Source organism: Anarhichas minor, unplaced genomic scaffold (assembly GCF_050575085.1).
Source record: "Anarhichas minor isolate MPS153535 unplaced genomic scaffold, ASM5057508v1 ptg000007l, whole genome shotgun sequence".
Classification (NCBI taxonomy): domain Eukaryota; kingdom Metazoa; phylum Chordata; class Actinopteri; order Perciformes; family Anarhichadidae; genus Anarhichas; species Anarhichas minor.
In genome coordinates, this window is record NW_027466453.1 from 11869782 (window position 1) to 11884305 (window position 14524).

The following is a 14524-nucleotide window of genomic DNA, read 5'->3' on the forward strand; positions in this document are numbered from 1 at the left end:
CTTCTCCCAATCAGCTTTTCCTTTGCCCTCCTCCCACCACAAACCTCCTTGAAGCATTTTAGAAAACAATGCTGTTCATTCGGCTCGCAAAACCTTGAACCGGACAGGCCTTGAAATAAACCGGTCCGTCTTTGTCATGGAGGTCAGACAGAGAAAAGAATATCAGCCACACAGGTGGTCTGGTGATGGGGGAAGTGTTGTCTTTCACCCCATGGTTTTAGGCTTTTAATGGGGGCTCGTCCACTGTGCGACAAAGCGAGGAGCAGAGCAGACAGGAGACGTGTCTTATAGGTCTAATGAGAGCGCATTGGCATCTGTCACTGGGTAGGGCTGTGTGTGGCTGCCCAAGGTTACCAAGCTGGTGCAGAGCAAATCAGGCGACTTATATTTAGCCTTGCAAATGGCGCGCTATGGATTATGTCTTGGGGCTCTCCGGTTTCGTCTTCAGTGCGTTTTGTAGCATGAAGGGGGGCTGTGGATCATGAAGAGGCTGCTATTCAGGTGAGGAGCAGGTTCATTTCATGTGCTTGGACCAGCACTCCTTCCACTTCTTCTCAGTATCTTCCCCTCACGCTTGTCTCCACTCTGTCACACACAGACAGTCCATCTGGGGGGGGGGGGCGCGGGGGGGGGGGGCGCGGGGGGGGGGGGGGGGGGGGGGGGGGGGACGTGTTTATGGTCTCACATGCTTCTTCTGGAGGTGGAGAGCTATTCAGAGAGTCCAAAAGGCACCAAAGAAGACTGACAGTTGGACTGACAGTTGTGTAAAGGGGGAGCAGGGAGTTGTTTCCCAGACCAGCAGAGGACAACCAGTGTGATTGGACATATCCCAGATTACTTCAGCAGGCCGCTGAGGTCGGGGATTAAACAGTATCATGGATGTACTCGCTTTAGAGGCAAAGAGTGTGAATGGAGCAGATTCTGAGAAGAAGTCTTCATCGAGGCCAAAACCAAAACCTCCCAAAAAGGCCAAAAGGATTGTTTACTTTGAGGTGGAGATCGTGGACTTAAAGACTAAAGAGAAACTGCTGCTGCTGGATAAGGTGAGTGTTTGGACGATGGAGGGGTTCTGATTACACTCGCCTTTTATATTGATATAATGATTTTAGAAGACTGATGATACTTGATTTAACTGGTGCATGATGGTCACACATGTTTAAGTCCTGAAGACAAAAAAGGCACAAAGAGTGCTTGATATCTCGCATGCCATAGATTTTATGATCAATTAGTTCAGTTGATCGCCTCCCAGTGCGTTCCTTTTTAAAGTTCCGTAATTTAAACATCTCACGCCTGTTCTGAAAGTAGCACAGGCCGACGCTGTGATCACTTTGCAGGAAAAGTCAGAGGAAACATGTTTGTTTTAGCTCAAGAACTACGGGGGTCATCACTGTGAGCTGCCGGGGTAGTTTTACACATGTTCGTCTACCTCACAGTCGGCCCTGTCAAGTGTGCAGCCATTATCAGTTACGTTTTGGGTTGAGCGAGGGGTTGTACTTAGGAGGTGAGAGTTCACTCTTCATCTGACAGGACTTTTCTGCTCCAGCTACAGTACAGGCCTGTGCTGCACTGGGCCAACAGGCAAGCGGGCTACATTAGCAGCTGTACAAATGTGCAGAGCCGTGTCAAAAAACGTGAGGGATCACATTGCTCTGTGAAAATGGCAAAAATGCAAGTGTGACAAATGAAAAACGTCTGCAGTAAAGACAGTAGTACAGATCTGGCTTTTGTATTTTTAGTATTCCATGTCTTGTAAATTGACTTTTAAATGTCGACATGGCAGCCTGCACACTAATGCTGCTGATAATAATACTATTTAAAGTAAGGGTTATGTCTGTATTGTGATTGCAGGTGGAACCAACGGCCACTGTTTTGGATATCAAAGCTTTATTTCAGAAATCATGTAAGTAAGTTTAAGACAACTACATTTTCATTTACCATTTATTCCAATGTTAATGCTTGAAAGATAATCTCTCGAGCATGCCCAGAGTAAAGTTCCTCTCCGTTTCGACAGATCCAAAGTGGTATCCAGCCAGACAATCCCTGCGTTTGGATCCAAGTGCGTCTGCTTTTTTTTTTTTTTACAACAAATACTGCATTTACATTATTTGATAGGTGTTATGACGAAAGTTACGTGATGTTGTCTGGTCTTATCTCGGCTGTCGTGTTATTTAGAGGCAAAGTGTCTCAAGGATGAAGAAATTCTGCAGACACTTCCTGTGGGAACCACAGCCAGCTTTTACTTCAGGGATCTAGGACCCCAGCTCACGTGGGGAACGGTGAGTCCACACCTGCACGGACCCACAATATTCAGGACCATACAGAGATGTTTGCCTTCTTTAAGTCACGCATGTTACTTTAAGCACGTTTTTTTAACCTACTATACAACTTGTTTTAAGACTGATTCCCACTTTCCACCTTTCTTTGGTATCTCGTGATTAAAAAAAAGAAGTGGTAATTCACTTTTGAGTATGGTTTGAAATAATCTGCCTGTTCCTAATTTCAAGGATGCTCCAGCATTCAAGATCTTATCCTCTGAACAGCAACCCTTTGAATGCAAGAATTGATAATTCACACAGTTCCTTTCAAGTCTAACTTTGCATGCTTGTCTTCTGGATTGTATTTTGCGTGTGTGTGTGTGTCTCATGGATGCAGCATTGCTTTTCCCAACTGACTGTCGGTGAAAGAGGCTTGCTCTGCGTAATAGTCTACAAATTGTTCACCATTTGGATTTAATAGGCTGAAACATGCAACACCTCTGCTATGGCCTTTTAAGATTCTTGTACATTAAATATAAACACCCACTGTCTCACCCACTCAATAACTCATGAATATAAATATCAACCCACAGTGACAGATAGAGGTGATTTCCTGCGGTTCGTTTTTTCGCTCACCTCCTGCACCGCCTGTCCTCTGTCCTAGGACATATAATCTCACAGCCCCATTTCTCCCAAAGGTGTTTATCCCCCTGACCTCCCACTCGCCTTTAACTGGGCCTCTTTACTCACTCTTGCCCACCAAGTCTCTACATTCCCTGTCCTAACCAACCCTGCCACAACCCCCCTGCACCCTGCCAGGCTGCAGACCGATGCCACTGTGGGTGCAGGAGCATGAAGTGCCCCAGCAGAGATCACCAGTAGCCATTGGTCAGGCGTGCTGACTGAGCCAGGGCTCTGCTGGAGGTGCTGATTCAGGCATCGATTTCACTGTCAGCTGTGCTGCTGCGCTTGATCATTTGTGGAAAGCTGGTGTTACAAGCTGCCTTAGTGTCTCATTTGCTCCATGGGCACATGTTGAACACTATTATTGTTACACTTGAATGATTGTAGAACTATGGACTGTTTTTTTGTTTTAAGATGGACTTGACAAGTGGGTTATTAGAGAAGACAGAGCCATCGTGTCAGTTGCATGCTCTCCCTTTGGCGGAGGGTTTAGACCAGGGGTCTCAAACTCATTTTCACTCTGGGGCCACATCAGCATCACGGTCGCCTCAAAGGGCCGGTTGTGAATGTAAGACTGTGTAAATGTCACTACTGCCTAACATATTGGTAAATAACTGTCTCTGCATTTGATTATTGTTTATTCAAGTGTAAAAATATTGTACATGCAGTTATATAAATGTAAAAATATTCGTGGGCCACATAAAATGACGTGGCGGGCTGGATTCGGCCCGCGGGCCTTGAGTTTGAGACCCCTGGTTTAGACTGACAAAGTGCTTATCTAACAGCAAGGAAATATTCTATTTCCACTGGTTTGTGTATTTTCTATGAGAGGAGTTTATCATTAGAGATGTTAATTGTAATGCATATTTTTGCACTTCTTCTCATGCATCTGGTTGCAAACCATGGAAAAACTCAAACGAAAGCATTTCTGTCTTTTCTTTGCCCACTTCAGGTGTTCCTGGCAGAGTGTGTAGGCCCACTGATCATCTACTTAATGTTCTACTTCCACCTTCCCTTCATCTACTCTCCGAAATATGACTTCACCAGCAGCAAGCACTGGGTCGTACAGTGAGTGTCGGCTTTTTTCGGGGATCTGTTGCAATGCTTTGCACAGATGGCCCCTTCAACATTGCAAACACTAGTGAAGCATATTTCTATGGTGACACTGAGTCAGGGCCAAGTATAATGGACTGCATTAATCACAGCTAAATATGCAATTGTGTGTGTGTGTGTGTGTCTGTGTGTGTGTGTGTGTGTCCTGTTGCAGCTTGGCCAGTATATGTCACTCCTTTCACTACATCAAGAGGATCCTAGAGACACTGTTCGTCCATCGCATCTCCCACGGGACCATGCCTCTCAAAAACATATTTAAGGTGAGAGAGCTGCATAACTTTGATCTTTGAATATGATATACGGTGCATTATTATTTTGTGCCGTGTTCTCATTCTCGGAAATGCGTGTGGAGCCTTATCTTGACAGTGTGACTTATTATAGTTTCTCTTTCTATTTCAGAACTGTGGCTATTACTGGTGCACTGCAGCTTGGATGGCGTACTACATTAACCACCCTCTGTATACCACACCCTGTAAGTGCAGACCACTGCAATTCTCACTTTAACTCATCAGTTGTGGTTGACTTTCATCTTAATCCCCTTTTTTCCTGTGACACATCGACAGATTACGGGCAGATGCAGGTGAACACAGGACTTTACATTTTCTTGGTAAGAGATCTGTATATGTATGGCGCCGTGAAGGAATCTTCCAGACATTAAACCGAACAATCTATTGTTATGTAGATGATCATCTTTGGATGTCTTTATTCCCGCAGTTCTGTCAAGTTGGGAATTTTTCCATCCATGTTGCTCTTCGTAACCTCAAACCACCAGGTGAGACTTTTCCAACAAGGCATATGGTGTTAGCTGTCTAATTAAAAAACAAAAAGCAGCCAACAGTACGGGGCAATAAAGTGCTTTAATTGTTTTTACCCATCATCTCAGGTTCAAAAACCAAGAAGATTCCTTACCCAACAAAAAATCCCTTCACATGGATGTTTTGGCTGGTGTCTTGTCCGAACTACACATATGAGGTAAGCAGATACGCAAGTCCACTCTTTCTCGAGATACTGTCTGGAAAACACAAAAAGGAAATGTTATACTGAAAAGAATATAACTTTGGTAGATATTCACTTGTTCATATGGGCCCCTGCCTATTGTCCTAAGACAGACAAGACAAATTGTGAACCTATCTTTTAATGTTCAATTATATGTTTTCTCAGTTTCCTACTCCTTTATGAATAAGAATCCGTTTGTAAGAAGATTATGTCTTTCAAGGGGTGTTTGTCTCTTATCAGTTTGGTTATTGTTTTGTAGCAAGTAACATCCCACATTTTAACACCGAAATACTGAAGGCTGACTGTTGTGTGCATGTTTGTGCAACACAGTGGCAGTAAACAGTACTTGTGTTTCATCGTTGCAACATGAGATGCACTCTTGCTGCCATCTACTGGTTGCGTTCTGCACGTGTCACATAAATCTCAATGCACTGTGTTTGTTTGTGTGTGTGTGTGTGTGTGTGTTTGTGTATGAATGCAAACTTCCTGCTCACAGGTGGGCTCCTGGATCGGCTTCACAATGATGACGCAGTGTGTGCCCGTGGCTTTCTTCACTCTCGTGGCCTTCATCCAGATGACTGTGTGGGCCAAAGGCAAACACGGCAGCTACTCAAAGGAGTTCAGAGATTATCCGACCCTGCGCTCCTCCATACTCCCCTTCATCCTGTAGAGCCTGGCAGAGAAAACAACGTGTGACACCCACATCCATCCCCCTCGCTGACCAGGTCTTTCTTTAAGGGCCTTTTCCACACTGGATGTCAGAAAGTGTGTGCTGAGGTCAACAGCATGGATGGATTTTTGGTCGTATGGACTCCATGTAGCATTTGTGTTACATGAAACTCCATAGCAAGGATTGTTGGACTGGTGAATGCAGGACTGTGAAGAGGCGGAGGAAGCGATCAGAGTTAAATACAGCAAAGTCTTAATATAATGTTGCATGTATATTTTGCCACTTTTGAAAAATACATATGCAACTATTTATGTTTGCTTTACTGTTGCATTAGTGCCGTTTAGTTGTTTTTTTAAAATAACATTATTTTCATAGCTTTTGGCAACCTGATCAGTGGTTTCCCCACAGAGCTGTGCAACCAAGAGGCTAATCTGCATTGTCAAGCTAGTGTGCAGCCTGGAGCTGACAACTGTGTGGCCTCATGCAGGGCTCTACCGATCCAAGTGACATTTACACTACAGCCGTGATAGTGCTTTCTGGATTACAAATTGTCTGCCGAGTCCTACCAAGGGTGAGGAACAATCTTTTCTTTTTGTCTGTACATGGATCAAAAGTGTAGTTATAGAATAGGAAAAACACACTGCAGACAGCATACACACGTACATGTCCTACAAAGAAATACCTCTTACTGTCACAAGATGATTATGGTGCAAAAAGCGAAAAAGAACAAGTGTCAGTGATCAAACCATCCGCATAGTGTTACATATTTAGTACGTTTTTGTGCATTGTCAGTGTTGATTTTATTTGTGTACTAATCTGAAGAGTTGTGCAGATACAAACACAGACTGAAACTTTGTAGAGTTGTGCTTTCCAGGGTTGGATAAGGTTATAGGAAATACACATGCAACATTCTTTGCTATTCCTTTTTCACTGAATGTGCATTTCACAGAACGCTGCATCGACTGAACCTTTAAATTAAATAAGTTTTATTTTATTTAACAAAATGTCCTGCTACAATTTTTTGTGTGAGGAGAGCATTCAGTGGCGAGCGGGACTTTGACCTGAAGTGAAAAGTTTGTTTACAATATTTGATTATAGGACTGAAGAGGGGCCCTCACACCCTGACCCGCTGAAACAATTGTTTTTAAGTTATTAACACAAGTTAAATAAACAGAAAATAAGTGACAGAACAGAGAGACATGAGCTTTATTTGTGACTCTGGAAGAAGTGTCAATATTACAGATAAAAGGGAGATACATTGGATGGTTGTAGACTACATCATATGGAATGTTACAATTCAAGAGGCTTACATTAAAAAGAGACACCGGACAAATGATGAACCGACGATAACATTAAATATTGCATTTGATCCAAGATATTTGCTCAGACACTGAGCAGCTGTATTAAATTTAAAACAAAAATATTCAGTATCACAATAACGTTTCCCAAAGTGTATTACTTTATTTTGTTTATGTATGAAAGCAAATCCCATTAGGCTGCACATTTTCTTGGTCACGTCTATCTGCAATTGTTCCCCAGAATGGAACTGCGTTAAGTTGGACCACAGTCGGATCTAAATAAGATTAGAATAAAGAAAACATCATATTGCCTTACCAGCGGGTAGCAGTACATCATATCGGTGGTCTGTGTTACAGAGACCACTGAAGACATAATCAAACATCAGCAGCTTTTGGTGGCATATGTCCGGAGTCAGATATGCAGAATGTCTGACTTCCTCAGCACTTTGATGACATTTAATTAAACGGAATAGAAGGAAAACTAACAACAGATGGGCTTTATGTTCATCTGTGTGATTTACATAAAGAGGTTCTGGACTAACAGAAGGTACCGTAATTGAGCGAGCGAGGATGCAGGGAGACATTTTTAGAGCCACGGCAAAAAACCGACATTTTCTGGTGGACCCCAAAAACTGTGAGAACACTTTGCTGGCGGCACTACGCAGTGCAGCGGGTCTCTGTGGGTAAACTAGCTCCTAGGTGGTCCACTTGGTGCGAGGCTCGGTCCCCCTTTCGATGGCTGAATTATCCATATTTCACTCTTGCAGAAAGGTCACTGCTCCTCCGCTTAGAACGATCCTCTGAACGCACCGGTCTGGTCCTTTGGCGGTTCAATCGAACGACACATGGATGAAATGAAAACCACGATGAGAGGTAGGATGACTGTTTTTTTTTTCAGTTCAGTTTCTGGTCATTCTCACAGTGAAAGTTAATTCCAGCTTTCCCCCCCACCCCCACCCTCTACATACTCTGTTTATGAAGGTGGCGGGCAGGGTCTAGATGGGGGGGGGGGGGGGGGGGGGGGGTCAATGCAGCATTGTCTGTCTGTCATGTGAATCACCACTTCAGAGGTCTTCGTATTCCAGGAAGTGGGTCCTCTGAAGCACCTTCACGTGGCGCTCATAGATTTTGAGGGCGGGGCCGAGTCGGATAGACAAACCGGTCAACACGTCGCTCCGCTGCATCAGGAGGAGGGACTTCCCATCTATTTCCTGTTGGGGAGAAGAGCTAGCGTCACTCACAGGGCTCAACATCTTTTGATGGAACTAATGAATGTCATTTTTAATTGAACTACCCCACGCAGAAAACAACGTAAAGTTAAGTGATCTGCATGAACATGAAAGTATTGGTTAACCAATATCTATTTGAGCTAAAACATGTACTTTATTACACAGGTAATTGAGAAGCAAATTCCCCAAAATGCTATTTTCAAATCCATGACTTTTCCAGGTTTTTCACGACCTTATGAACCCGGTTAATATTAACTGCCTCTAAACATGCAGTGGGCGACGGTACAAGTGTTGGTTTTCAGTGTACATATAGCGCCTCCTGTGGCAGTTTGGAGGCGGTGCACTGACCTGTGTTCGGAAAGCCACGGCCTGCTCTGGAAAGCCTGCAGCTGAGAAGTAACTGGCCACATCTGCCACAGTCCACAGCATTAAGTTCTGGCTCATCGTCTCCTTCTTCACAGAGCTGGAGGAACATCGGATAGAAAGGAGTGAGAGGCCACAGAGTGACTTTTCTTTGTTGTTGTTCTTTTTTCAAGCCTTTAGGTGACCTTCTGTGTGAGTTTGTGCCTCAGAAATGTGTAAATAAAGATTCAAGACAATAACTGGGAAATAAAAGTCAACAGTGTATCAAACCGTTGTAGGGAGGGAGAGGACATGACTTTAGGAATTAGCGTGAATGTATTTCTAGCAGAGAATGTCATTTTTAATAACAGGATACTCACACTTCATCCCCTTTATCGCCGTTCAGAAGACTGTCTTCGTCTGCTGTGAAGGAGGAAATATCTACGTTGTTCTTTAATGTACCTGTGAACAAAATGGAAGCGACATTATTACAAATGTTCGACAAATATTGACCCAACGAAACACTGATTTAATAGACGACATTTTCCTCTAAATCATCTGCACTTGTTAATAACACATCAAAAGCCATCATGTATCTTATTGCTTGCCATATGAGCTGTGAAACAGGCAAGGAAATGAAACTCAGTATAAATGCAGTTAACAATAAGAGTTTTAAATGTGCAGCGTCACATGGAAGCGATGCTCTTTCCACGGTACTGGTACGCCCCACCGAGGCCTCTACTGCCACGGTACAGTATGTTTCCCCATTAGAGTTTGTTCACGGTTGAGCACAGTGAGGGTGCAGTGGATGGGTGTTGGTACAGCACCCTTGCTGTGCAGTTACCAGCCCACTGTCACAAGATGCTGGCACCGGACTGTCTTCATGCATGACATACATGACAGTGACGAAGCCCTCATTTATAGGTGAGTGCTGCTCCTTCCAGCCAAACCATTCCCAGGTAAAGTATACTGTGGCACTTTTGCAGTGTTAAAACACATTTAAGTGTATTTATGTTATGGCCAATGGTAGTTATTGTTTTTAAAGGTCTCTTGGCAATGTCTCACTAAGGAGGGAAAATCTATAACCACTCTTGCATTAAAAGGCAGAAAGGCACATTTTTTAACAAATAATTAAACTCGGTTTCTCTTTTGGGAATCAAGCCAAAAGGTGGTGGTTGGGAACACTATCCCTTGTTACTTACATACAAAAATAATTGTCACATCGCCTGGCTTACAAACACATATATAACATAAAATATAAACCTTTTTCTGAATTATTAAGAAGCATCTGTAAGCACACGTTATTTCCCAAACAGCTATTTAAAGACATTTGTATGACAGCTTTTCGAAGCCCTCTGCAGCTGTATGCTTATTACATGGTCACATGGTCCGTATTTCAGAAGGACAGCATGTTTAGAGCAAAGTGAGCACCACCTGGATTGGCAGGTAGTGGGACAAGCCTGTGAAGCATTTAAAATGCTTGAGCTAGCCTGAAGGCAAACACAAGTGAAATAGGCCAAAAGGGTAAACAGAACGGTATGTGAAACATAAGCTGTCATGACTTAACTCCTTTAACATGCGTGTGTTTTCCCAAAATGAGAGTGCGGACTATCGTGATGAATTTGCTCTCAGAGCAGCTTTAAAAGCAAAAGAAAGACACTCCTGCTACTCACAGTTGTCCGATGGCAAAGGCGGTCCCTGTGGTCGTCCTTCAGATACATTCTTGCTCTCGTCCTGTTGCCCAAAACAACACAGAACACAAAAATGAAACATGAAAATCTTAGGTGTGAAGCAGAGAGATCAAGGAAGCAGGAGACGTGCAAACAGGTGCACGTGTGTCACAAAAGGGATTACAGGCGAATTTACCGGGCCTGCAGCATAGTCTGGTACCAACTGGTCAGACAGAAGGCTGCTATCCACCATCTTGCCTCCATCTTCTTTCTTCACCCGGTTCTTTATAGTGCAGGGGCTGGTAGCTGCAGAGTGGATTGCTGGCTTCATGGCTGCCGCTAACAGAGAGGGAACCATTTACATGACATGCTGATATAATCCTTACTGTCACACCTGACTTTATTCTTGGCAAACTCTCGTGCTAATCACAACCTACTGCAGCTGAACATTCTTGAATGTGTGTGTTTTTTAACTGCTCATTGAACCTGAGCGACCTGTAAAAATAAGCCGATGGATGCATTTCTTCTGTCACAACAACCATGCAACAATATTTGAGTCCTCCATTAACGCTGGGTGTGCATATTAGTCTGTGTCTAGCAGGATGAATACCTTTGTCTCTCTGCATTCCAGGGTGCTGGCGCTCCACTGGGCAGACAGCAGAGTGATAGGGCCAGTCATTGTGTGTGAGGGCTCTGGGGCTGGAGGGGGGCAAGGAGCTGGGCCTCTCACCAACCTTCTGGAACGTGGCACAGTCCAGACCGGAGCCGGGGCCACAGCCGGGGCCGTGCCGAGTGCCAGAGGGGGAGCAGGGGGCCGAGGCGGCTCGCACAGAGGCACAGCGCACGGCGGCGTCTTCGTACGTGCGGCCAGGAGAGGGTCCGTCCTGCCCGTCCCGGCTCTCATCAGCCCCTTCCTCGTCTGCATTACTGTCTGTGTCGATCACCATCGAGGTGTCCGCCTAGGTGCAACAGAGAATTTCAATCCCATCGTTTTCTATAACTGTAATCCCCAACAAATGATATAATATTTAGAAAAATCTGAGCAGAATAAACATAAATCCAGCGTTTCCTAATCTTGGCTTGGATCAGTGGGGACAATTATCTTGAGGGGGGTGGAACAGATGCATTTAACTCAGTGGACGCTCAGCCATTATCAACTATTAACTTCATTATTAGACAACTTATAAAGCTGGTGAATCCTACAATGTTTCACGGGGGGTTGTCTTCATGACTGACCGCCAGTTGTGGGCTGAGCGTGTCACATGAAAGCACGCTCGTACAGATGTCGCAATGTGAGCGCTGTGGTGGTAAATTATTGCCTTTCAATGCTTTGTCCCTTTTCCACGGTGCCGCGCGTTCAGACCGCATGCTGGACCGCTTCGACCGAACAGCCGCCTTTTCCACGCAATCAAACATGTGAACGCGACGGTATGTGGCGGCATACAAGTAGTTGTCCGTTGTCGACGGCGCCCCGAGTGAAAAAAAAAAATGTACCTTGTGTGTGCGACTGCGTGTCTCAGACCCAGCAGTGAAGCACAAGAGCGCACTAAAGCCCGCCCCGCTCCTGAGAGAAAAAGAGAGCCGCTTGTACGGCATTCGCTCATCGCGCTGCATTTCACACACAAGTTTCACCGAGACACGGTCACGAGAAAACACCACGGATGACCCCGAGGAGCCCAAAATCCTGCACGATTTGTTTTCCTCTCGGCGCACGTGAAAAACAGCCGACGTGCTCGCGGCGTCCCGCTCTTTGCAGGCCTTTCTTGATTGATATTTCTAAACGCACGGGGGGAGTACAGAAGGGGGCCGATGGGAGGCGTTTGAGGTTTTCCTCAAATTCCCTCTAAAGTGCGCATGGAGTTACGAGCCGCGGCAAAGACCTCGCCATTGTGTCTGTAGTCTTTTGACGGAGCAGAACCAGAGGAAAGAAAAAAGAAAAACCCGAGCTTTAACTCGACGGGCAGATCAACGACCGCAGCGAGCATCAGGCGCCTCGTTCACCGGTCTACTTTGACTTTGCACCGGGTCAAAGATTTACAGCGCGAGCCACCGAAACACAGAGAGAGAGAGTAACGCAAATGAGTCCGTTATCGGACACGTCACTGTCTACATCTGACCCCCTCATATTCAAGTAAAAAAATCTGGGTAACACGCCCCGAGAAACTGCATGTTTCAAAGTAATCAAACGTATTCGGTTTTTTTTTTGTAGCGACACACACGCCTTTCAGAGGACAAAAGTAGATTTGATCTCGGCTTAACCCAAATCGGATAGATCGGGCATCCACCAGCTAGCGCTGGACGGACAGTTTTGCGGTCGCTTCACGTTAGTTCGGCTCTTTACATATCTCGTAACTTTGCAGTGACGTGGCTCATCTTAAATAACAAATAGTTGCCCCAGCACGGAGAAGTGATGCCATATCGCTGTTATGGGACGAGAGGCCACAACAACACCACCAAGCATTAGACGTGACCGGGCTGCTCGGCTGCGTGTCCGACAATGGATCTAGGGGTTCGACTTTTATGCACTGCGTCGGCAATCGTCCATCACTCGAAATATAGACGCAGTTTGCACAATTGGACTTGAATGTAGCTTTTATTACGAGTACTTTGGCTCCGGTACTACTATAATGTGTTGCTAAAACATAGTGGTGGGCATATGTTAAAGTGCAGACGGAAGGGGTGAGATGTCGTCATGGGCGGACATAATGTGTGTGTGAGGACTCGATCCGGAGACGCAGTGTTTAGCCTGCGATGGTCTCGTCAACAATGTCCCAGCGTCCCCCATCAGGCTACTACATCCGCGGTGTTTGAGACTTTTTCCCCCCTTCACCCACTCCCACATGTACAAGCCGGTGAGAAAGAAAACATCAATTTCCAGCTCAGGCTTCCAAAATAAAACCCTCAACGGCAAATGCGTATTTACACGCTCTTATTTTGAAAGCTAAATTGTTCAACTTCCGGGCTACTTCGTCCCTTATCTTGCTAGCTTGACAGAGTCCTCCTCCCCTTCGCTCAACGCCGACTTTGGGGCTCGAAAAGCGCTTTCTGCTGCCGATAATGGTGGCTCGGTTTGTTGCGGACGGGCGGGACGGTGCAACTTTTTTCCTGTCTTCTATCTGTGCGGTTTGAAGTGCTTTTTCCAACCGGCACTATGTTAAATATACCACACTCCGACTAAACGCGCATCTTTTTTTTTTTTTTCCTTCTCGTCTCCACCTCGGCAGCGCTCGAGCGAGGTCCAACCGCCGCTCCCCGTCTGCGGCAGTTTAGGGTGCACTTGCAAATCACTCCCCTCACCACTCCCCGTGTAGCGACACGAAATACGTGTTTTTCTGTGTTTTTTTACAGCGTCCATGCCTTTTACCTCCACCTGTTCATTTGATAAGATGTGCTATGACAATGAGATGAGAGTGGGCTCGTTAAACATGCCTCTTCGCATCAAACCCCCCCCCCCCCACGTACCTCCAGATCCTCCTCGTCCTGGTCCACAGGACCGAACGCGCTGTCCCCGTTGCTCAAGTCGGAATGACTGGCTTCTTCCACCGCGCTCCTTCTCGCAGCTCCTTCTCTGGTTAACGTTACATCGTCCTTTTTTCTGCTTCTCCGCTGAACCTTGGCGGCGTTTCGGTATGAAATAGAGCCCTTGTAATTAACTTTTAGCACGGTTTGCTCCTGGATCAGTTTCTCCAGTTCTGCGCAGGTTCGGTCCGGCTCGGACCCGTGTCGCCTCCGGACCATTCGGCAAATCCTCTCTAAGTCTGGCCGAGCTTTTCGCGACCGCAGCGAGTCGATAGTGTCCAGGATCCACTCGCGGTACTTGGATTCAGACATCTTTCTTTGCTCGGTTGGTTCGCTTTTTATTCTCGCTTTTTTTTTTTCTTTACCTTGGTGCGTCAACCTTGTGCACGGTTGTTTTTCGTGAGCCGCGGTCCGAGTCCAACCGAGAAGCGGAAACCTCGCTGTACGCCTCCTGCGTTTGCGTGTGCGCTTAAGGTGGACCGATGGAGTTGCGGCGAAAAGTTTAACTCGCAAGGAGGTTTTAAGGTGGAATCTGCAGTCCTGAACGGGAACGTGTGCGCGCGCACTCGGGCCCCATGTGCATCATAATGGGTGAAAAAGAGGTGGCCATTTATTTCAAGAGTTTGAGAGTGTGACACAGCTTTTGATGGAGTAACTGAAGCCAGTTCACGTGTGGTCCACATGCTCGATTTAAAGAACCAGAGGCTCAGCTGGGAATGTAGGGCTCAATGTCAGAGATCAGCTTTGA

General features: G+C 45.7%; 2 protein-coding genes across 2 annotated transcripts; one reads left to right on the forward strand and one right to left on the reverse strand.

The window, feature by feature from the left end:
• Positions 1-875: 875 nt before the first annotated feature.
• tecra (trans-2,3-enoyl-CoA reductase a) lies at positions 876-6914 on the forward strand. Its single transcript, XM_076085854.1, has 11 exons — positions 876-1043; positions 1849-1900; positions 2012-2056; positions 2173-2276; positions 3892-4007; positions 4207-4312; positions 4452-4524; positions 4616-4659; positions 4767-4824; positions 4936-5024; positions 5545-6914. Exons 1-11 carry the CDS (start codon positions 876-878, stop codon positions 5716-5718), a joined length of 1029 nt encoding a protein of 342 aa, XP_075941969.1. The 3' UTR covers positions 5719-6914.
• On the reverse strand, positions 6911-14402 carry samd1a (sterile alpha motif domain containing 1a). Its single transcript, XM_076085849.1, has 7 exons — positions 13720-14402; positions 10868-11216; positions 10454-10596; positions 10261-10321; positions 8968-9049; positions 8594-8708; positions 6911-8227 (listed from the first exon to the last, which is right to left on the reverse strand). The coding sequence occupies exons 1-7, from the start codon at positions 14086-14088 to the stop codon at positions 8081-8083; spliced, it is 1266 nt and encodes a 421-aa protein (XP_075941964.1). The 5' UTR covers positions 14089-14402; the 3' UTR covers positions 6911-8080.
• Between the last annotated feature and the right edge of the window lie 122 nt (positions 14403-14524).